Genomic DNA, 24827 nt, shown 5'->3' with positions numbered 1-24827 from the left:
CATTAGTGGCATTGATCTCCGGTCATGAGGTGATAAATGTTATAAAAGGGATGGCATAAACATGGCATAAATAATCCTTCAATGAAATTTCACATCCTCTTACTGTCATCATCTCTGGCAAAGAATGACAGGTTGATTTTTTTTCTCACTTATGTATGATTACTTGACAGAGGAGGAGAAGAATCGTTTCATATCTTCGTGGCGATTTACATGAATTATCCTGTAGAAATGGTAGACATTTTTCGTTCAGTGTTTTTACTGTACATCTGTGTCGTTGAGTATGTAACCATATGTTTACCAGCCAAATATTCTAATTCTTCTGGGTAGACATTGTACAATGAAATTATGTGTAACGGTGAATAAAATATACTTATTTGTATATACATTTAGAATTCTATTCGTCAGTGTTTTACTTCTATATAAAAGGCTTTTATGTTACCACAGACTTGTAAACTGGCCATCTGGTAGCATGATTGGAGAACATCCATAAAAATGAATGATGAAAAGAAATGTCCAAATACTGTTTTATACAGTGTTTTTTTCTGAACCCATACTCCATTTGTGATTTCAAAGCTTGGCATAAAAAAAAACAGAAAAAAATTACTTGCAGAGTCACCTTATGTGGGAGAGACATGATTACTTCTGTCTACATTTTAAATCTGCAGCAGACCTTCAAATCTTACCCAGATGCTGGCAAAGGGGAACATTTTCTTCATTTTAGAAATAATACTCAGAGAACACACCCATCTGTCTGTTGTAAGAAAATGTCCAAGTCACATTCACATGTTTATCAAAAGAACCAGAAGTGTTAGTGAGAACTAAAATATGCCAGGAACAGAAAAAAAAATCAAGGAAAAGAGTGGGCAATAATGTTTTAAAATGTGTTTCTGGTAAAAATGGTATCTCGGGTTTTGGTTACATAAAAAGTACCTCACAATATATTAAATTCATGATGTTAAAACAGTCTTAAGAAAGATGGCTATGAGATTCATCTCAGAGGTGAAGCAGAAAATGTTGAATGATATCATGAAATACTTGGTACCTAATTCAGATCTTTACCAGGTGAATAAACATATCTTAGTTTGCAGAACTTTTACCTTTGCTACTCTGTATCATTGCATAGTTTAAGGACTTGCGTTGTGTAGGTATTTTGAGTGTTTTAGATTTTATAATACATTAAGATAATCTTTGGATATAACTTTAATTAAATTCAGCATCACTTATCTAATGCCCTAAAGGTTCCCAAATATAAAGATGAATAAAACTGGAATATTTCCTGAAGTTTTCATGTTCATCAGGAAAAAAAAAATCTCAAAGATCTCTCATTTGAGGCAGGGAAGTGCTGTAATACAGGGAGAAAGTGTGAAGGGAGCAAAGGGAAGGAATTGGTTAATTTTGATGGAGGAAATCTGGGATGTTTCCTAGATGAGCTGGCACTTGAGCTGGGCCTGCAACAAATGAAGATACAGGAGAAAGCATCCAGCCACTGGCATTTTCATCCATGGGAAACCATCTCTTAGAGGTTTTTGAGCAGGAAGTGCTCTGATCAGTTCCAATTTGTTTTTATTTTACACATTTTTAAAAAGCTGTAAGATAGAATAAATTTACAGAAAAGCACATACATCATAAATGTTTGATTTCAGGGTTTTTCTGAAACAAATACCTGTATGACTCTCTTCCTGCCATGTATAAATAAATAAATAAAGCAAGCAAGCATTAGCAGAATTGCAGAAATTCTCAAATCAGGGCTGGCTTCCTGAAGGTGCACCTGGGCAGTGGCACAAACCCTGGCAATGGGCACGGTCCTCGCTTGGTTTAATGCTCTACTGTTGTATCTTGAAATTCTTAATAAATTTTGAACAAGGGACCCTGCGTTTGTATTTGGCATTGAGCCGCACAATTTATGCAGCCTTTCCTGCCCAAACCATCATTCTGCAACACATCCAAATGTGCAGTTCTCCCCGCTAGGGCAAACCATTATTTTTTATTTTCTTTACAGTTTATTCCCTATTTACACATGCGTGAACAAAGTAGTTAAATTTTGTCTATTATGAACATTATAGAAATAGATTTATACAATCTGTATTCTGTTGTGTCTGGCTTTTTCCCTCAGTGTTATGTGTTTAAGAGTCATCATGTTGTGATTCGTTCATTTTCTCAGTGGTATTTTTAATGAGCTCTATCTGCTAGATTATGCAGGATTAGTTGGTACATGGGAGAGAGGAAGACTGGAAGCAGAGAGACCAGTTCGGAGGCTGGGCTTATGGGCAATTACAGTGTGAGAGCCCGAGACCTGTAAATAATACTACAGGAAAATGTCTGCTCTCTGGAAACCAGTATTTCAGAGCCCTCAGACTTTTGCAGCTATGGCAGAACTTCCAAGTTCTCCTTCTTGGTTACCTGTAGTCCTGTTACAGCTGTTGGAGTAAGGACCTCAGTTCCCAAGCACAGTTCCCAGGAACTCCACAGGGTTCCCTGGCTGTCCTGAAGATAGGCAGCTGGCTTCTCCCAGAGTGAGAAATTCAGAGAGAGCGAGCCCCAGACTGAAGATGCAATCTTTTATAACTTAATCTTGGAAGCAACATACCATCACTTCTGGTCTCTTGGTCATATAAACCAACCCTGATACACTATGGGAGGGACTGTTCAAGGCTGTGAATGACAGGATGTTGGAATGGTGGGAACCATCTTGTAGACTGGCGACCTCAGAAATTAAATAAATTGTCCGGTCGTACAGCTAGAAGGTGACTGAGCCAAGATTTGAAAGTAAGTCTGTCAGACTAAAAATCCAGTGCTCTTTCTGCTTCATATGACTTGACGACATCAGGAATCAATAAGTGTAAAAAATAATTTTTTTGCAGATTTTTGTGTAAAAAATGTTGGGTTAACTATAACTTTATATCATATACATAACCAAACTTGAAGACTGTTAAAGCTTTTTAAATGTGATTTTCAATGAAAAAATAAGAGATTGGATTTATCTCTTACCCAATATGTATTGAACAGGAATGAAAAAATTATGTGTAATTTCAATTGCCTGAAAAATTCTGAGTTTCTAAAGGGTATTTTGGTGTTTGCGGTAGACACTATAGGCTGGCTTACCTAACGCCATTCTTCATTTATTTCTCCCTTGTCTCCCTCCACTATAAAAGGTAGATAAGTCGGTTATGCATTTTCCCAGCCTCTTTTGCGGCTAGAAGGACATTCAATGCAGTACTGGCCAAGGAAATTTAACTGGAAGCCTCCTGGAGCTTTTGTCTCTTGATAGAACATAAAATCCTCCTGGTGCATCCGTGGCCCACCCTCCCATTCCCGCCTTCTTCCTGCCTCAAAAACGGACTTGACTTCTGGGACTGCATTTCTCTTCACTGAGCTATTGAACCAAGGCCAGAAGAACTCCAATTTCAGACTTCTTAAGTAAGAAATAAACCTTTATTTGTTTAGTCCCACCACCCTTTAATTGGGTTTCCAGTTAAATGCAGCCTTAAGTATTCCTAATTCTTTTAGGGTAAGGCAACATGAGAAGATATTACAAATAAAGTCAGCAAATCCTGAGGGAAAGAGGGTGTGGTAGAAAAATTTTGTGGCTCGTTAGGAAAACTTACTTCTAAACAATTTCCATGTAACCTAAATTTCTACATACCTAGCTGAAAAGTAAGACAACACAAGCATTTATCTTGTTAGTAATATTTTGACTTAGTCTCTAACAACAGGGCAGGAAGTCCAAACCTCCTTAATGCGTCACAAATAGCCCTGGGACCCGTTAGGGGTGTCTCCCCTGCCCTTTCTCCGATCAGTCTCCTTGACTGCTCTATGGGTTGGACCATTCATTTTGCTCCTGTGTCAGCTCATTATATTGAGGTGTTGGCTGCAGCTTCCAGTGAGTGCCCAAAGTGACTGTTATTCTGCTGGTGTCTGCTGAAGAGGTTACGTGCTGCTGTGGAGGTCTACCACAGACTCTCTGAGGCTGCTGCAGCCAACACAGCTGCTGGCCTTGGCATCAAATGTTACAGGAGCTGGGGGCCCAAATGCTGCTGCCACCCTGCAGCTCAGTGGCCCAGAGACTGCTGCTCTAGGTACTCTCATTGGGGCAGTCCCAAGGGTAACGGAAGAGGTAGATGCTACGTTGATAGACGCTACATCTCCCTTTCTGTCTGGTGATTTTTGCTGTCCTTGAATCACATGTATGATCCTCAACCATGCCTCCTCTTACTTCTCCAGTGGTAACTTGGTCCCGTACAGAATAGTGCATTTACTGGCCTGATTTACTTGTCCTGGGCCATCCTTCCTGGCTTGCCTGCATCTTAGAATGAAGCAGCCTTAGGCTCAAGCTGTAATTCTTGATACCTAAAAGTCATATAAAGTTGGCCTAATTTAATTTGTAGCTGTATACACTGATAAAAGTTTATTTGAATTGAACAGAACAAGAATAGGCTGATAGTTTATTATCTGGGAAATTACATGGCACGGTTCTAAAGCATCTGAGAATGTTACCTGTTGCTTATGTTGTACAAATGTGCTTGGAAAATCAAAGACAGCCTCTCCTGTCACACCCAACCTCCTCCTATCATTTTTATTTACATTTAATGAAGGGTCTTCTCAGGACACAGGCTTTACCTCAGAATAACAAGATATTCTGTTTTTACACAATTATTCAGCTCACCCAGAGGAAATGCTGTGGTATCTGTGAACATTATTTCTATCTCCCAGCCACCGAATATTGACTCCCTGGGTCAGCCTATAGAAAGCGTGTTATTCAAGACAGGAAATTTTACTACATATGAGTTTTAATGAGAAAGATTTGTTAGGCATGTAATATTCAGGAAGTTCCATTTCATTGTCACAATGAATATACACTTTTAAATATTGCTTATGCCTGGTATTCTATTCAAATCAAGTACTGAGAACAGGTTAGAGAAAATCTCAGACAGAAACCAAGTCAGCAAAATTATCTTTTTTTTTTTTTTTCTGTTAAGGAATTTACAGCCTTGAGAATAAGTCATTTCCCAAACATGCTAGGACACACTTTGGAAAGAGTGAGGGGCAGATTTCTTTTACGCCTCGGGAAAAAAACTTAGGGCAAAAGAGATGGAAGGCTGGGTTCAAAGTGACAAAGGAAGCACAAATGTGTTAATGATGCAGAAGTCACAGCCTGGCTTTGAATGGTGCTGACACATCAAAGGGCACTGTTGGCCACAAAAAGGAAGATCATTTCTGGAGAGGGACAAAACCATTTGGGAGAATGCAGCTGAAGCCCTTGATTCCCTAGTTAATTATGCAGGCCAGCGCCGCTCTGTCCTGCTGCCCCAGAGGTCATGACTTTGAACATGCTTCATCCCACCTTCAGAACAAACAGGCAAACAACCCCAAACCAGGGTGTCATTGGGGACTTTGTCAGGAAAACCTCTTCCTGGGCAACATTAGCATACTTGGTACAAATACTCCCATCAAAATCCATTAAATGAGAGGAAAATTCTTTGATAAATAAGTCCTTAAGATAGCTGTCTTATTTGATCAGTACATTATAGAATACCTGAGGCCTACATTAAGCTGTACGTTAAAATAGTCGTGAGAAAACTAGAATCAGGTTTCTAGTTTTCAAATAATTCTATGATAAAAAGACAAGACATTAACTAAAATGTTAAGTTTTTTGTTTGGAGGTAATTTGTTATTTTTATTTTATTCTTTTTGCTTTTTCATACATTTAAAATTTATTACAGTAAACAGAGACTACTTATCTAATGAAAAGAATATAAATATTTTTCTTATGGTGACACGATACCCTATACAACAGCAACATTTTCTAGACAAATATTCAACTACTCAAAATGACTCAAAATGATTCTCTGAGGTTAGGTACCCAAGGTTTTATTGTAATTTAGTATGAAATAGAAAGAGAAACTCAAGAGACTACATAGGTAATAGAGTTTCATTGAGTTCATTTAATTTCCCATTAGTAATGGAATTTTTAATCACATAAGTCACAGGTTTGTGTGTGTATTTTCACTAAGGGTATGGGCCTGTAGGAGATGTGGAGTTAATTTTATTGTTGTTTTATTTATTTTTTTTAACATCTTTATTGGAGTATAATTGCTTTACAATGGTGTGTTAGTTTCTGCTGTATCACAAAGTGAATCAGTTATACATATACATATGATCCCAAATCTCTTCCTTCTTGCGTCTTCCACCCTCCCTATCCCACCCCTCTAGGTGGTCACAAACCACCGAGCTGATCTCCCTGTGCTATGCGGCTGCTTCCCCCTAGCTAGCTATTTTACGTTCGGTAATTTTATAATTATTTATTTGTATGTATTGAGAAAAAGCCTTCAGAAATTTTAACAGAATCTGGTTGGACAGTCTTGAGAGGAATTATCAATATCCTTCTTAATTAAAAAGAAAAAAAAGCTGAACTGGCATCTTCACAAACTTATGTAACCCACATTTAGCAGCTTAGCAGCTTCATGCTGCACAGTCACTGTTAGAAACAGCTTCATTTCTACTTCTATTCCCAGATCCACACCTGGCCTCCCTTCCTTCAGCAGGTGCCTTGCCATTTTTATTTACAGAGAGGAGGTTATTTGCAGCTTGAACTCTCTCATATTTTTACCTTCTCAGTTCCAGTTTTTCGGTCTCTTGGCTCTTCTCCTTTCCTGTGTGAGAGGAAAGAGGCTTCCCCAGCCTTCCCACCAGAGTTTTCAGACACCTCCTCTGCCCTCTCCTCAGAAACTGCTATTCAATAGACATCCTTTTGCTTGGATTTCAATCTCTCCGTCTTTACTGACACTAAATTATTACTGAATAATTTACTGAATTATTTTTCAGTTGAAAAGCAAGCCAAATGTAACCATAAAAAAGAAAACGTTAAAAATGCTAGAAGAAAACACTAGTTATATAAAATATCCTAGAGGGTGAGACACCTTTCTGTTTGTGACATGAAATTCAGAAAGAAAACCCAAAAAGAAAAAGATCAATAAGTTCAAATAGAAATATTAATGAAAAAAAGCATAAACAAAGATGAATAATAAACTAATAATTATTTGCATAGTACATGATTAACAGAGGATAATATCCTTATTGTATAACATAACCATAGTACATAATCAACAATTACAAATCAATAAGAAAAAGTTGAGAAGTCCAACAAAAAATGGGTGATACTTTAACTATTGAGAACAAATTTTACAGTACATGTGTAAAAATATAAATCTGAATTTTTCATAAATTATGTAGAATTGTGTCATATCTATTGATATATATTTACTATTCGAGTAGTATTTTACTATACAGATTAAGGCCAAGACTTATGGCTATATCCAATGACAGATTAGTAGTTCATTTTGATTATAAGAACTTTTGGCCTCCAGCAACAAATGAGGATCTTTTCTTAATACATAGTTTAGAGATTGGCAAACCATGAGCCTGTAGGCCAGATGCAGCCCACCACCTGTTTCTGTAAAGAAAGTGTTATTGGAACACAGCCATGCCCATTTATTTACATATTGTCTATGGCTGCTTTCATGCCACAGGGGCAGAATTGAGTAGTTGCAATGGACATGTACAGCCTGCAAAATCTGAAATATTTACTATCTGACCCTTAATAAAAGAAGTTTGCCAACTGCTTGTTTAGAATATTTAGCTTATATGAAACACAGAAATGTTTGATCAGTTCCCCAGGATCATTCCTTTTTAATTTCATACAATTATATTCTACAAGGCAATTATGTTTTTTAAAGGACATAACTCCTTAAAAGAAAGAATTTGGTTTTATACTTTAGGGGTAATATGTTCACATTACAATAGTTGAATAATAGGCCTGTAATCTTTCTTTTATATGTAAGTTTTAAAACAAATAAAGAAGAAACTTCAGAAGAGTTACAAATTTCCATGACAGAACTGGATATAATCATCATAAAATTATTTGAATAGACTGAATTCTGTAGTTCTGAGTGTTATCTTCCTACGACACCACCACAAATCCTTTTTTCTAACTCCCCATCACAAGATACTGTAACTGCAAGCAAAATAGAAACCTCTTTGGCAGATTCCTTAAACAAAACCTGATTGCTGACAGTAATTTACAAAGGAAACTTCCTTTCCCTCAATATAGACTCTCATTGTTTCCATCAAAACCACAAAGTCTAAAGCACTTCTTGGAGCCACTGCTGCAGAAGGAGTGGTTGGCTTTCCCCCGCATCAGGGGAAGTGGTGGATTTTTGTCTGTCCAAGAGAAGGGGGGACTCCTTTAATCTGGTGGTTGGTGACAAAAAAGCAAGTGAAAGGAAAGTTCTTTTTTTTTTTAATTTTATTATTTTCTTATTGAAGCTTAGTTGATTTACAATGTTGTAAATCAACTGTAAATCAGTACAGCTAACTACTGCTGTACAGCAAACTGATTCAGTTATATATATATTCTTTTTTAATATATTCTTTTCCATTATGGTTTATCATATTGAATATAGTTCTCTGTGCTATCAGTAGGACCTTGTTGTTTAGCCATTCTCTATATAAAAGCTTACATCTGCTGACCCCAACCTCCCACTAATCCCTCCCCTTTAGCAACCACCAGTCTGTGCTCTATGTCCCTGATTCTGATTCTATTTCATAGATAGGTTCATTTGTGTCATATTTTATTTTATTTTATTTACTTATTTTCTTGTGTGTGTCATAGTTTAGATTCCACATATAAGTGATATCATATAGTATTTCTCTTCCTCTTTCTGACTTAACTTCACTTAGTATGATAATCTCTTGTTGAATCCATGTTGCTGCAAATGGCATTATTTTCTTCTTTATGGCTGGGTAGTATTTTATTGTATATATGTACCACATCTTCTTTATACATTCATCTCTTGATGGATATTTAGGTTGTTTCCATGTCTTGGGTATTGTGAATAGTGCTTCTTTGAACATAGGGGTGCATGTATTTTTTTAAGTCTTTAGTGAATTTGTTACAAAATTACTTCTCTCTTTTTTTTTAACATTTTTATCAGAGTATAATTGCTTTCAAGTGTGTGTTAGCTCCTGCTGTATAACAAAGTGAATCAGCTATATGCATAAGTATATCCCCATATCCCCTCCCTCTTCTGTCTCCCTTCTACCCTCCTTATCCCACCCCTCTAGGTGGTCGAAAAGCACCGAGCTGATCTCCCTATGCTATGCAGCTCTTTCCCACTAGCTATCTATTTTACATTTGGTAGTGTATATATATCAATGCCACTCTCTCACTTCATCCCAGCTTACACTTCTGCCTCTTCATAACCTCAAGTCCATTCTCTATATCTGTGTCTTTATTCCTGTCCTGCCATTAGGTTCATCAGAACCATTTTTCTTTTTTTTTAGATTCCATGTATATGTGTTAGCATACAGTATTTGTTTTTCTCTTTCTGACTTACTTCACTCTGTATGACAGACTCTAGGTCCATCCACCTCCCTACAAATAACTCAATTTCATTTCTTTTTATGGCTGAGAAAAATTCCACTGTATATATGTGCCACATCTTATTTATCCATTCATCTGTCGATGGACACTTAGCTTGTTTCCATGTCTGGGCTATTGTAAATAGTGCTGCAATGAATATTGTGGAACATGGCTCTTTTTGAATTATGGTTTTCTCAGGGTATATGCCTAGTAGTGGGATTGCTGGGTCTTGTGGTAGTTCTATTTTTACTTTTTTAAGGAACATCCATACTGTTCTCCATAGTGGCTGTATTAATTTACATTCCTACCAACAGTGCAAGAGGGTTCCCTTTTCTCCACACCCTCTCCAGCATTTATTGTTTGAAGATTTTTTGATGATGGCCATTCTGACCGGTGTGAGGTGACACCTCATTGTAGTTTTGATTTGCATTTCTCAAATGATTAGTGATGTTGAGCATCCTTTCGTGTATTTGTTGGCAATCTGTATATCTTCTTTGGAGAAATATCTATTTAGGTCTTCTGCCCATTTTTGGATTGGGTTGTTTGTTTTTTCGATATTGAGCTGCATGAGCTGCTTGTATATTTTGGAGATTAATCCTTCGTCAGTTGCTTCATTAGCAAATATTTTCTCCTATTCCGAGGGTGTCTTTTCGTCTTGGTTATAGTTTCCTTTGCTGTGCCAAAGCTTTGACGTTTCATTAGGTCCCATTTATTTATTTTTGTTTTTATTTCCATTTCTCTAGGAGGTGGGTCAAAAAGGATCTTGCTGTGATTTATGTCATAGAGTGTTCTGCCTATGTTTTCCTCTAAGAGTTTGCTAGTGTCTGTACTTACATTTAGGTCTTTAATCCATTTTGAGTTTATTTTTGTGTATGGTGTTAGGGAGTGTTCTAATTTCATTCTTTTACATGTAGCTGTCCAGTTTTCCCAGCACCACTTATTGAAGAGGCTGTCTTTTCTCCATTTTATACTCTTGCCTCCTTTATCAAAGATAAGATGACCATATGTGCGTGGGTTTATCTCTGGGCTTTCTATCCTTTTCCATTGATCTATATTTCTGTTTTTGTGCCAGTACCATACTGTCTTGATTACTGTAGCTTTGTAGTATAGTCTGAAGTCAGGGAGCCTGATTCCTCCAGATCCGTTTTTCTATCTCAAGATTGCTTTGGCTATTCAGGATCTTTGTGTTTCCATACAAATTGGGTAATTTTTTGTTCTAGTTCTGTGAAAAATGCCATTGGTACTTGGATAGGGATTGCACTGAATCTGTAGATTGTTTTGGGTAGTATGGTCATTTTTGCAGTGTTCCTTCTTCCAATCCAAGAACATGGTATGTCTCTCCATCTGTTTGTATCATCTTTAATTTCTTTCATCAGTGTCTTATAGTTTTCTGCATACAGGTCCTTTGATGCCCTAGGTAGGTTTATTCCTAAGTATTTTATTCTTTTTTTGCAATGGTAAATGGGAGTGTTTCCATAATTTCTCTTTCAGATTTTTCATCATTAGTGTATAGGAATGCAAGAGATATCTATGCATTAACTTTGCTACTACTACTACTACTTTGCTACTACTACTACTACTTTCCTACTACTCTACCATATTCATTGATTAGCTCTAGTAGTTTTCTGGTAGCATCTTTAGGATTCTCTATCCTACTACTCTACCAAATTCATTGATTAGCTCTAGTAGTTTTCTGGTAGCATCTTTAGGATTCTCTATGTGTAGTATCATGTCATCTGCACACACTGGCAGCTTTACTCCTTCTTTTCCGATTTGGATTCTTTTTATTTCTTTCTCTTCTCTGATTGCTGTGGCTAAAACTTCCAAAACCATGTTGAATAATAGCAGTGAGAGTGGGCAACCATGTCTTGTTCCTGATCTTAGAAGAAATGGTTTCAGTTTTTCACCACTGAGAACAATGTTGGCTGTCCGTTTGTCATATATGGCCTCTTTTATGTTGAGGTAGGCTCCCTCTCTACCTACTTTCTGGAGAGTTTTTATCATAAATGGGTGTTGAATTTGGTCGAAAGCTTTTTCTACATCTATTGCGATGGTCATATGGTTTTTCTCCTTGAATTTGTTAATATGATGTATCACATTGATTGATTGGCATATATTGAAGAATCCTTGCATTCCTGGGATAAACCCCACTTGATCATGGTGTATGATCCTTTTAATGTGCTGTTGGATTCTCTTTGCTAGTATTTTGTTGAGCATTTTTGCATCTATGTTCATCAGAGTTATTGTCCTGTAGTTATCTTTTCGTGTGACAACTTTGTCTGGTTTTGGTATCAGGATGATGGTGGCCTTGTAGAATGAGTTTGGGAGTGTTCCTCCCTCTGCTGTGTTTTCAAAGAGTTTGAGAAGGATAGGTGTTAGATCTTTTCTAAATGTTTGATAGAATTCACCTGTGAAGCCATTTGGTCCTGGGCTTTTGTTTGTTGGAAGATTTTTAATCACAGTTTCAATTTCAGTGTGTGTGATTAGTCTGTTCATATTTTCCATTTCTTCCTGGTTCAGTCTCGGAAGGTTGTGCTTTTCTAAGAATTTGTCCATTTCTTCAAGGTTGTCCATTTTATTGGCATATAGTTGCTTGTAGTAATCTCTCATGATCATTTGTATTTCTGCAGTGTCACTTGTTACTTCTTTTTCATTTCTAATTCTGTTGGTTTGAGTCATCTCCCTTTTTTTCTCAGTGAGTCTGGCTAATGGCTTATCCATTTTGTTTATCTTCTCAAAGAAGCAGCTTTTAGTTTTATTGATCTTTGCTATCATTTCCTTCATTTCTTTTTCATTTATTTCTGCTCTGATCTTTATGATTTCTTTCCTTCTGCTAACTTTGGCGTTTTTTTGTTCTTCTTTCTCTAGTTGCTTTGGGTGTAAGGTTACATTGTTTATTTGAGATGTTTCTTGTTTCTTGAGGTAGGGTTGTATTGCTATAAACTTCCGTCTTAGAACTGCTTTTGCTGCGTCCCATAGGTTTTGGGTCGTCGTGTTTTCATTGTCATTTTTTTCTAGGTATTTTTTGATTTCCTCTTGGATTTCTTCAGTGATCTCTTGGTTATTTAGCCAGTGTATTGTTTACCATCCATGTGTCTGTTTTTTCTACAGTATTTTCCTGTAATTCATACCTAGTCTCATAGCGTTGTAGTCAGAAAAGATACTTGATATGATTTCAGTTTTTTAAAGTTTACCAGGGCTTGATTGGTGACCCAAGATATGGTCTATCTTGGAGAATGATCCACGGGCACTTGAGAAGAAAGTGTATTCTTTTGTTTTTGGATGGAACGTCCTATAAATATCAATTAAGTCCATCTTGTTTAATGTGTCATTTAAAGCTTGTGTTTCCTTATTTATTTTCAGTTTGGATGATGTGTCTATTGGTGAAAGTGGGGTGATAAAGTCCCATACTATTATCATGTTACTGTTGATTTCCCCTTTTATGGCTATTAGCATTTGCCTTATGTATTGAGGTGCTTCTATGTTGGGTCCATAAATATTTACAACTGGTATATCTTCTTCTTGGATTGATCCCTTGATCATTATGTAGTGTCCTTCTTTGTCTCTTGTAATAGTCTTTATTTTAAAGTCTATTTTGTCTGATATGAGAATTGCTACTCCAGCTTCCATTTGATTTACGTTTGCATGGGATATCTTTTTCTATCCCCTCACATTCAGTCTGTATGTGTTCCTAGGTCTGAAGTGGGTCTCTTGTAGACAGCATATGTATGGGTCTTGTTTTTGTATCCATTCATCCAGTCTCTGTCTTTTGGTTGGAGCATTTAATCCATTTGCATTTAAGGTAATTATCGATATGCATGTTCCTATTACCAATTTTGTAATTGTTTTGGGCTTGTTTTTGTTGGTCTTTTCCTTCTCTTTTGTTTCCTGCCTAGAGAAGTTCCTTTAGCATTTGTTGTAAAGCTGGGTTGGTGGTGCTGACTTCTCTTAATTTTTACTAATCTGTAAAGCTTTTAATTTCTCCATGCAATCTGAATGAGATCCTCTTTGGTTAGAATAATTTTGGTTGTAGGTTTTTCCCTTTCATCACTTTAAATATGTCCTGCCACTCCCTTCTGGCTTGCAGAGTTTCTGCTGAAATATCAGCTGTTAACCTTATGGGGATTCCCTTGTATGTTATTTATTGCTTTTCCCTTGCTACTTTTAATATTTTTTGTTTGTATTTAATTTTTGATATTTTGATTAATATGCATGTTTCTCTTTGCATTTATCCTGTATGATACTCTCTGTGCTTCCTGGACTTAATTGACTATTTCCTTTCCCATGTTGGGGAAGTTTTTGACTATAATCTCTTCACATATTTTCTCAGGCCCTTTCTTGTTCTCTTTTTCTTCTGGGACCCCTATAATTTGAATGTTGGTGCATTTAATGTTGTCCCAAAGGTCTCTGAGACTGTCCTCAATTCTTTTCATTCTTTTTTCTTCATTCTGCTCCCTGGCAGTTATTTCCACCATTTTATCTTCCAGGTCACTTATCTGATCTTCTGCCTCAGTTATTCTGTTATTGATTCCTTCTAGAGTATTTTTAATTTCAGTAATTCTGTTGTTTATCACTGTTTGCTCTTTATTTCTTCTAGATCCTTGTTAAATGTTTCTTGTATTTTCTCCATTCTGTTTCCAAGATTTTGGATCATCTTTACTATCGTTACTCTGAATTCTTTTTCAGGTAGGTTACCTATTTCATTTTCATTTATTTGGTCTTGTAGGTTTTTACCTTGCTCCTTCATCTGTAACATATTTTTTTGTCATTTCATTTTTGTTTTGATGTATGGTGCTGTATTCCTGTCTTGCTGGTTGTGTGTCCTGAGACGTCCAGCACTGGAGTTTGCAGGCAGTTGGATAGAGCTGGGTCTTGGTGCTGAGATGACCTCCGGGAGACCCCACTCTGATTGATATTCCCTGGGGTCTCATATTCTCTGTTAGTCCAGCAGTTTGGACTCGGAGCTTCCACCACAGGAGCTCGTGTCCATCCTCCATCCTGGGAACCAAGATCCCACAAGCATCATGGCATGGTAAAAAAGAAAAAAAAAGAAAAAAAAAAGGAAGAAAGAAAGGAAAAAAGGAGTAATAATAAAAAGCAAAATATAATTGGAAAGATAAAAATTATATTAGGGAAAATGAAACTATAATAGAAACAACTGCAACAAGGTAAAATAAAACTGCAACAGAAAAAAGAAAATAAAAAAAGTGTGTGGGGGGGAAACAAGCCAAAAGGTGAGAACAATAACAAAGTATAAAGAATAAAATAAAATTAGAAAAATAGAAGATTTATTAGGAAAAATAAAAATATGAAAGAATCAATGACAGTGAATCAACAAGGTAAGACAGAACCCCAATCTAAGAGGAAAAATGAAAAAGAAAACAAGCTTTGGCTGTGCGTGCAGAGTTTAGGCAGGGTTGGAACTTCGGCAGGGGTGGGGTTTAGGGTGGCATGGGACCTAGGCAGGTGGGGGGGGGGATGTTTGAGTGTTGGGCGGGGCCTAGGCAGGGCAATGTTCAAGCGTGGGGCAGAGCCTCTGCTTAGGACCTTTGCAGAAGGGGAGTGGCAACACGCTACAAGGAGGGCCTCTGAAGTGTGGAGTTCCGGAGTTTGGAGGTAGTGCCCTGAGTGAGGGTGTATGGGTGGGGTTCAGGCCCAGCTTGTTGGAGGGGGTCTCCCAGTGTAGAGGTAGGGTGCTGGGTGGGGATGTAGGGGTTTGGCTTGGGCTCTGCACAGCAGGAGGGAGGCTCCAAGGGCAGTGGATTAGGCCCAGAAGCCCAACAGGCTTCCCGGTTCCTACGTGGACAGGGAAAGCACTGGCCCCGTTCCCTTCCATTCCTCCACGTCCCTCCCCCACCATCTCCCCCAGGGTCTCCCCCTGTCACGGCTGGACCCCTAACCGTGGGTGGGTCCCCCTGGGTGTAGGAACTCCTCCCCTCCCCCAGCCACCCCTCATGGGTGCTTATCTCAGAGGTCCAGCCTTTACTTTTGCTGTCCCTTCCCTCCCTCCCACTCCCTCAGGACCCATGAGGCTGGAGGGGGCCTAGGTGGGCAGAGGATCAGGCCAGGGATCTCAGCAGGTTCCCGGGGGCCCATGTGGGCAGGGGAAACCTGGCCACACTCCCTTTTGATCCTCTGCCCTCCCAATGGTTCCCCAATTTGCCCCTTCCCCTCCCCCAGCCACCCCTCAGGGTACCAGTCCCATCCTGCCTCCACTTCTCCCCCCACTTCACTCCCCCCACACCCCTCATCCTACCTAGTTTCTTGCAGCTCTTCCTGTCCCCTTAGGTGCCTGTGGTCCCCCACTGGTGCCTGGTAGGTGCCCTAGTTGTGAGGAGACGCAAATTCTACGTCCTCCTAGTATGCCATCTTGCCTCCACCTCTGCTTCTCTTTTATGTTTTGGTTTTTTGGCCGCAAGGCATGTGGGATCTTAGCTCCAGGACCAGGGATCGAACCTGCACCCCACATGTGAAGCAAGGTCCTGGAGCGACAGCCCACTCTGTGTGGCACAGGGCAGGCAGGACATGGTGGCAGTCTTTGCTCCCAGGGGAAGGGCCATGTATCTTTTTGAATTGTAGTTTTGACTGGATATATGCCGGGGAATGGGATTGCTGGATCATATGATAATTCTGTTTTTGGTTTTCTGAGGAACCTTCATACTGTTTTTGACAGTGGCTGCACCAACTTACTTTCCCACAAACTGTAGTAGGGTTCCCTTTTCTCCACACCCTCTCCAGCATTTGTTATTTGTAGACTTTTTAATGATGGCCATTCTGACCCAAGTGAGGTGGTGCCTCATTGTAGTTTTGTTTGCATTTCTCTGATAATTAGTGATGTTGAGCATCTTTCTTGTGCCTATTGGCCATCTGTCTTCTTTGGAAAAATGTCTGTTTAGGTCTTCTGCCCATTTTTTTGATTGCGTTGTTTGTTTTTTTGTTGTTGAGTTGTATGAGCTGATTGTATATTTTGGAAATTAAGCCCTTGTCAGTCACATCATTTGCAAATATTTTCTCTCATTCTCTAGGCTGTCTTTTCATTTTGTTTATGGCTTCCTTTGCTGTGCAAAAGCTTGTAAGTTTGATTATGTTCCATTTGTTTGTTTTTGTTTTTATTTCTATTGCCTTGGGAGACTGACCTAAGAAAACATTGGTATGATTTATACCCGAGAATGTTTTGCCTGTGATCTCTTCTAGGAGTTTTATGGTGTCATATCTTAAGTCTTTAAGCTATTTTGAGTTTATTTTTGTGTATGGTGAGAGGGTGTGTTCTAACTTCATTGATTTACATGCAGCTGTCCAACTTTCCCAACACCACTTGCTGAAGAGACTTTCTTTCCATTGTATATTCTTGCCTCCTTTAGTGAAGATTAATTGACTGTATGGGTTTATTTCTGAGCTCTCTATTCTGTTCCATGGATACATATGTCTGTTTTTGTGCCAATACCACTCTGTTTTGACCACTGTAGCTTTGTAATATTTTCTGAAGTCTGGGAGGGTTATGCCTCCTGCTTTGTCCTTTTTCTTCAGGATAGCTTTGGCAATTCTGGGTCTTTTGTGGTTCCATATGAATTAGGATTATTTGTTCTAGTTCTGTGAAAAATGTCATGGGTAATTTGATAGGGATCACATTAAATCTGTAGAGTGCTTTGAGTAGTATGGCTATTTTAATAATATTAATTCTTCCAATCCAAGAGCATGGGATATTTTTCCATTTGTTTGAATCATTTTCTGTTTCCTTTATTAATGTTTTTTTGGGTGCAATTTTAAAAGGTATTTTTTTTCATTTCATTTCTGATATGTCATTGTTGGTGCAGAGAAACGCAACTGCTTTCTATATGTTAATCTTGTATCCTGCTACCTTGCTGAATTCATTTATCAGTTCTAGTAATTTTTGTGTGGAGTCTTCAGGGTTTTCTATATATAGTATCTTATCATCTGCACATAGTGACAATTTTATGAGAGGAAAGTTCTTTTTAATGGAGCTAAGACATTTCTCCCATTCTTGCTATATATATATTTGTTTCTCTGGAACAGAGGGTCTGAGGAGACAAATCTTAAAAAGACTAAGATGTGTAATTATGCCTTCAACTACGAAAAACAGGATCAGTGAAATCTCTTTAAAATTTCCCTTGAGTGAGAATACATTCATTACATAAAAGTGGTGCTCTAAGCCAGTTGTGTTCTTTCTCTACAGATCAGGGTCTCAGGCAAATATGAGATCTTATACAGAAGGTCAGGCTGTTTATCTTAGAAGAGACTTATTTTTCTTCTTTTTAAAAAAATCAGGTAAAAGAATGAAAATAGGCCAAACCATTAGTAAGAATTTATGATAGAACTCAAATCCACTGAGTAGTTGTGAGGTAGTTGCCTAGGTGTGTGTGACACTTCAGCCCAGGGTAACATCTTTATGGAGATATGAGTGGTTTTTATTATCAAAAATAACACAGTACATTAATGTATATGTTGAGATCACTATTCAATACTAATCTGATAGCCTTGAGAATAGCTATTTTGATTCTTCTGGTTCTTTATTTGGGCCTGTCAAAAAGTTAGTAAAAAGCTTGACTGATTTTAAGGGGTTATTTAATTTGAAATTTAAGACTCTCCTACATTTTCCTTTGAAAAGTAATTTCAAAAGGAGAAAGGAACCAATCAGAGTACACGTGATAAGGAGCAGAGAATAAAATTATGAAAACTAGGCACACCTTTGTCTCTCTTTAGTTACCATGCTAGGACTTTAGGAATTTTTAAGACATAAAGATACAAAATCTCATTATAGGTAGTACAAGCCATTGTTCTTACAAGTTGGCTGCCCAAAGTGCAATATGAAGAGTATGAAATGATGATGGTTTGGCTGACTGACGAAATATTTTTAGGGGCATTACTAGAGATTATTTTTTAAAGACCACTGATAAAATAAAACATCCTAACCCTACTAGTGGATATCTGGTTATGTTATAACATGTTCAGGCACTTAAATATTTACTGAGAACTCTGCAAGGCACACTTAGTCTTACACCAGCTTCCCTTTAAAACAATGATACATGGTCACTCTCAACTTACCCTTGATATTTTCAAAATTAGAATAATTATTTTAGAATTATTTATCTATAGATCAAACCAGCTAAAACTATGAACATGATGAAATAAACCTCTATTTTGTATAAATGAAGAGGACAGATGGGCACTTATTTACTGGAAGACTTAAAAGATTCATGTTCTAGCAAACCCTCTAATTCTTTGAAGGCCCAAAACCAGTGTCACAGAAACTCACTGTGTAAGCAAAGCTCACTGTGTAAGCAAAGGGGCACTGTCAGGGACCATTGTTTATGTAACGGTCAATATGAAAGATTAAGCAGTCCTTAACTTGTTAGCTTTTACTTCAGATTATTTTCTAGAAATGCCTTTTGTATGTCATCTGCAAAAATGTTTGTCTGAAGTCTTCTTCAGAGAAAGGGTTTATCCACCGGGTGCTTTGGTATTTTTTCCCCCAGACAGCACTGACTTAGTGTTTCCATCCACACAAGTGTAGACTTTATCACCCCAGCATCTTTTAGACTCAAGGAGACTGAAACATTATATACATTTTTCTAAGGATCCAGGAAATGTTATGTCTCTCCAAAGATAAATATATCTTTTACCACAAAGAGAGTTTGGAAACGGGATAAAATGTCATTCATATACCCATAAATAATTAATTGAGGTACTCCTATGTAGGCACTCTTACTAGGTGTTATGAGGGACAGAGGTGGCTCCAAAGATAAGCCAGGTACGGACCCTGACCACAAGGAATTCACACGGTGCTTAGGATGACAAGGTACAGATATGTAAATAATTATGGTACAAGATAATTGGATATGGCTCAGGATTATGATTCATACCATAAGTGAGGTACATAAAGACACGTAACAAATTTCACCAGAAGAAGTGATCAACTTTAAAAATTTGTGCATCAGCAATTTCATTCATTACTTCATTTTGAATCCCAGAGCCCCAGTGGAAGTCTTTCTGAGGGAGACCATCGGAGTGTAATAAAAATTGCTATCAAAGAATCCCTAATAGAAAGTATTCAAAGTGTGGCAGCTCTTTGGTACCAGAGAGGCCACCAAGATTCAAAAATACCCATCTGCATGGCTACCCGTAGTCCTGAGAGTGGCTCTTCTAGATAGGGCTGTCAAGACACCTGGGTTGTGATTGTCATGAATTTATGGGGTGCTGCAGCTTTAAAAGCATGTTTCCATCCATTATCTGTTAATTATTTTCTCTGAGCGTAGGCTGGCACCATGCAAAGGGCATCCAGGACACCAGGGTTCTAATTCTGCTCACTGGCTCTGATGTAAAGTAAAGGATTTGGTCATCAGATTCTCTCCAAGGTTCCTCAGGTAGCTAGGTGGGTGGGGCAAATTTTATTATCATCACGTTATAGATAGGGAAACTAAGGTCAGGAGCACCTGAGGGGCTTGCCCAAGGTCTCAGATAATAATTGATATCCAATACTTGAGATTAGACACCTGGCCTATAAGGACAAAGCATTTTCTTCTATATCATACTCATAACCACACCTAACATTTGTGGGCAGGAGGGCAGATAGAGGCACACATAGCATTATTACTCTTAAGTATTTCAGTTACAAATCAAGATAACACACTGTTAAAATATGATCTATCCTCCCACCTTGACAGATACTTCTTTGCAAGACCTGGATGGTCAGGTGTGAATCACGAATTCTTGGACTCCTCCAAGGGCCAGGCTGGAAGTGGCAGGGAAGGGAAAGCTGACTTAGGCGGGGCCCAAAGTGCCTGGGAGGGCACGCCTCAGCCCATAGGTCCTAGCACCATCCACACTCCAACAGAGACCCATTCCTGCACACAGGGGTGCGTTCAGAGGTCCAAGCAGATCCTAGAAGAGGGTTTGGTACTATTTGGGTAGCGGATTCCAGAATTCTGACTACTGGGGGCCATGGCCTGGAAGAGGTTTCAAGCTCCTTGACCCTGTAGGAAGGGGCACTGTCAGAAGAGAGTCAGAGGGTGGGCAGAGGTCCCTCTTGCTTGGGTTTAAGAGCCTGTCTGATCATACAACCTCAAGATTCAACCTAAGAAAGAGTAAAATCTGGGAACTTCCTTCTGAGAAGGTAGTATTGCCTAATGGTTACAAGACCAGGTTCTGCAGCCAAACACCTGAGTCGGGATCCTAGCGTGGCCACTCATTAGCTGAGAAATCTTACGCCAGTTACTGAACATCTTAGGGCCTCAGTTTCCTCATCCTTAAAATAGGTATAATAATTATTTTTACGAGGAGTAAATAAGATAGCACATGTAAAACTCCTAACAGACATTAAACGCTGGGTAAATGTGAGGTTCTCTCAATCCATTAGGGGAATTTGCCTTGAAAGGTTTCTGGAGAATTATATAAGCATAACTATAGCCAAGCACTCTGATAACCCCTCTCTCCTCTAAATAGCGGGGCCAGGCGCAGGAATGGGCTCCGCCTACCCCACCCAAGGCGTTGGCTGCTGCCCGAGCCCCGCCGGGTCCCTTGGCCAAGACTTCACGCTGCAGCCGCGCATACTACAAGCTACGGCAAGGGGTTCGGAGAAGGTTAACTGGCAAACGTAGCCCTGAGTCACGGCAGGACTAAGGCAGTGAAACCAAGCGTTAGCACGCTGCTTGATTTATCCCTGCAGTGCGGACGGTTAAACCAGTGGGAAGTGGCGTCGACAGGATATGGAGCCAGGATTGAAGCAGCTCGGTCCCCTCCCAACCCCTTCGCCCTGGGGCTCACGCTAGTATCGCTAAGTCTTTTGACAGGTCTTGACATCTCTCCTTCGTGAGGAAGGAGAGAGACCCGGAACAAGTCAAGGCATCCCCCTGGTACCTCCCGTGAGTGCGAGCCGAGCCCAGTCTTGCGAATGCCCGCCCCAAAGCAAAGACGTTTTCTAAAGGCAAGCCTGGGCATTCCCCCACCCCACCGGGTGAGCTGAATTCAGTGGCTCATTTCCACATCCTAGCCCCTCCCCCTCCCTAAGAAAAAAAAAAACACCTTGCAAACTTTGTTGTTTCTTGAGGACCAAGAACTGTAACCAGCTCCATTTAATGGATAGTCGTGACTGGGCACCAAAAAGTCAGACTCTCGTGAAAACACCAACAAAGGACTATATTTAGCTCTGAGCTCTCCGCCTAAATTCCTTATTTTTTCACTCTTAGCTTCGAAACGACTAGCTTGGGGAAGTGGGAGGAAGGGGGCGGGGGAGCAGCAGAGAAAGAACAGCTGTGCCTCCGCCTCTCAACTCAATCTCTATAAATAACCAATCACGAGCGGAGGCTACTTTTTAGCCAATGAAGCAGCCCAAACTGATAAAACCTTGGCAGTAGCCAATGGGAGAACACTCGAGGGTGTGAGATTTGCGCCCCGGGGCCAATGGGTCCTGAGTCTGGGAGAGGTAATCTGAGCTGGAGTGTGGGTGTGTGGTGCACAAGCTTCCTACTTCCAAGCCCCAAAACCTGCTCTGCCCACTGAGCATGCCCTGACTAGCTGCGGGCGCCGCCGCCGCCGCTTCTGGATCGGGCTGTGATCCGCTCTCCGGGTTTTGGCCACAGCCGAGTGGGGAGGTGGGTGGGGCCCGCCGAGTCCCAGCCCGGAGACCAATGTGGTCACTAGACGCTGCACCTTCCCTCGTGGGGACAGGGTTTCAGACCCAGTGTTCCTCTTTTCTTTGTCCGAGGGATGAAGTACGAGAAGAGTCGGCCAGAGAAGGCCGGGTAGAAAGGGTCGCGCCTTGAGTGGGGGAAGATGCTCCGCCTGCCAGTCATACCCCCAAATGTCCTTTGGGTCTCGGTCCCGGGATGCACACCAGCCGGCCGGCCGGGGAGTGGAGTCCACGAGCTTTGGATAAAGGGAGGTGGCAAGAGGCCAGCCCACCCCAACCCCGGGGTGGCCCGCCGCGCCCACCCACTTCTCGCAGAGCCGGGACCCCTATGCACTAACCCCAAAGCCGAGAAAAGAAGACGGTCTTCGTCCTCCCACTGGCGCTCTCCCAGCCGGTCTCTTAACACCCACACACACCTTCCCCTCCTCCCACACACATTTCTTCTCCGGCTCCTAGACTAGCGCCTATCGCGAATCCGCTAGTCCTGAATCAAATCTCGAGCCCCACCCACAGCCCCACCCCCGCCCGGCCCTCCGGAAAACCAGGAGCGTGGGATCCGGCGGGCGCGGCCGGCGGCGGCGCACTGGGCATGCTCGCCGGGGCGGGGAGACCTGGGCTGCGCGCGGCGAGTAGGAAGCCCTCGCCCCGCGGAGGCTGCGGGAGAGAGCTCGATGGGCCGCGGCGGTGGGCGCACGATCTGCGGGGACTCATGCCACGCGCGTCCCGGCCCGGCGCGCAATTAGCAGCCGCCTCCGCAGCCCGCCGCCGCCGCCTTCTCGCCTTCCTGGGCTGCCGCGGCGAGAAGCTGCAGTCCTTGCCTCGCACCGGCTGCCGGCATTGTCCTCCCGCTCCGCCGCCCAGGCTGCCGCTGCCGCCGTGGGCTGCTGCGGGGCCCCGGACCCGCGCCGCAGGGACGCGCTGCCGCCGCAGGTCGGCCCCCGGTCCCCGCTTGGTGGTTTCCGCGCCTTGCGCTCCTCTGCCATCCTCTCCTTAGTTTTTCCTGCGAAGCTGAGGACGGGGAGAAGTCCAGCCGCCAAGCCCAGCCTTCCTCCGGCGTGCAGCCCCGACGGGGCCGCGGCTGGCGCGGTAAGAGCGCCGACGGAGCCATGAGAGAGTACAAAGTGGTGGTGCTGGGCTCGGGCGGCGTGGGCAAGTCCGCGCTCACCGTGCAGTTCGTGACCGGCTCCTTCATCGAGAAGTACGACCCCACCATCGAGGACTTCTACCGCAAAGAGATTGAGGTGGACTCGTCGCCGTCGGTGCTGGAGATTCTGGACACGGCGGGCACGGAGCAGTTCGCGTCCATGCGGGACCTGTACATCAAGAATGGCCAGGGCTTCATCCTCGTCTACAGCCTTGTTAACCAGCAGAGCTTCCAGGACATCAAGCCCATGCGGGACCAGATCATCCGCGTGAAGCGGTACGAGCGCGTGCCCATGATCCTGGTGGGCAACAAGGTGGACCTGGAGGGCGAGCGCGAGGTTTCGTTCGGCGAGGGCAAGGCCCTGGCCGAGGAGTGGAGCTGCCCCTTCATGGAGACGTCGGCCAAAAACAAAGCCTCGGTGGACGAGCTGTTCGCCGAGATCGTGAGGCAGATGAACTACGCGGCTCAGCCCAACGGCGACGAGGGCTGCTGCTCGGCCTGCGTGATCCTCTGAGGCGCCCGCGGCTGCCGCGCGCCGGCCGCGCTCTGCGCACAAAAGCCAAACGCACCCGATTCTTCTAAATGTGATTTCTCTTCTTGCTTTGAGATTGGAGACGACTTTGCATCAGCCGGGGTGTCCCGGGAGCCCGGCTGGCCGCCGTGGCCGCGTCCCCTTCCTCTGACCCGTGTCCGAGGGGGTGTCCCGTCATGACCATCCGAGACCCGGTGGAAATGTGGCTCTTTGCAGCATGTACGTTTCTCATTGATTTTGGTTGACGCATATTTCCCCATTGAAGCAGCCGTTGCGGCGCAGTATGGCAGCTTGACAGCGGCAAGCGAAAGTTTCAGCCTGGAAAAAAAATGGGGTGGGGGAGGAAGAGGATGGGGAGAAGGTGGAAAAGGGGGAATTCTTTTTTTTTTTTTTTCTTTCAACAACCGTTTTTCTAGTTCCAAGTTTTAAATACACGGAAGGAAGTCCGGGAGAACCAAATGAAGGAGCAGGATGAGAGGAAGAAACTTTTGTTTTTTCCTTGTTTTCCAGGAGTAGCTGGAAATTAAGATCGGGTTCCTTTTCTGCCAGCTTGGAAGGGTAACCCCGTGACTGCGATTCTGAGGATGTCTATGCAAAGTTGGATTCTTGTTACAGTATATCCAATCTGAAGTATTGCACATCTGAACTGGGACTGTTAACACTGATGCCAATACAGTGTGGGGTGCCAGAAAGTGTCTGCTGATATTTGTGGAAAAAAAAAATCTATTTTGTTTACCTACTGTATCAAAGGGGAGTCTGGGGGAGAACGGTAGTATTTTTTTTTTTAATCAGCTGTGAAAAAAATGTTACAGATCTGCACATTTTTGTGTGTACTGTTGTGTGTGTGTGTGTTTGTTTGGTTTTTTAGATTTAGCTTTTTTGTTCTTATTGGTTGGCAGTAACAAGGTGTTGATGACTAGCTCTTTAAAATACAGTACAAGGACTTCATAAATGTGATTCAGGGCCCCCAGCACCCCTGTGTCTGCAGAGTGCCTTCAAAACTCAGCTGTTCCAGCCGGTGCCAACCTGTGAACTTCCCACCAGATCCCAGAATCTGCTATTCCCCCCAAACCACTTCCCAGTTTCC

At 41.5% G+C, this 24827-nt stretch overlaps 1 protein-coding gene across 1 annotated transcript; it reads left to right on the top strand.

The window, feature by feature from the left end:
• Positions 1–22734: 22734 nt before the first annotated feature.
• Positions 22735–24563, top strand: RAP2B (RAP2B, member of RAS oncogene family). The gene has a single exon (XM_060149592.1). It carries the CDS (start codon positions 23171–23173, stop codon positions 23720–23722), a length of 552 nt encoding a protein of 183 aa, XP_060005575.1. The 5' UTR covers positions 22735–23170; the 3' UTR covers positions 23723–24563.
• The last annotated feature ends 264 nt before the right edge of the window (positions 24564–24827 follow it).

Source organism: Lagenorhynchus albirostris, chromosome 5, assembly GCF_949774975.1.
Source record: "Lagenorhynchus albirostris chromosome 5, mLagAlb1.1, whole genome shotgun sequence".
NCBI classification, from domain to species: domain Eukaryota; kingdom Metazoa; phylum Chordata; class Mammalia; order Artiodactyla; family Delphinidae; genus Lagenorhynchus; species Lagenorhynchus albirostris.
This window is presented reverse-complemented; position numbering and strand designations above follow the sequence as displayed.

Coding starts and splice junctions, on each gene's coding strand:
- RAP2B (XM_060149592.1), top strand. CDS start 23,171: ATGAGAGAGTACAAAGTGGTGGTGCTGGGCTCGGGCGGCGTGGGCAAG.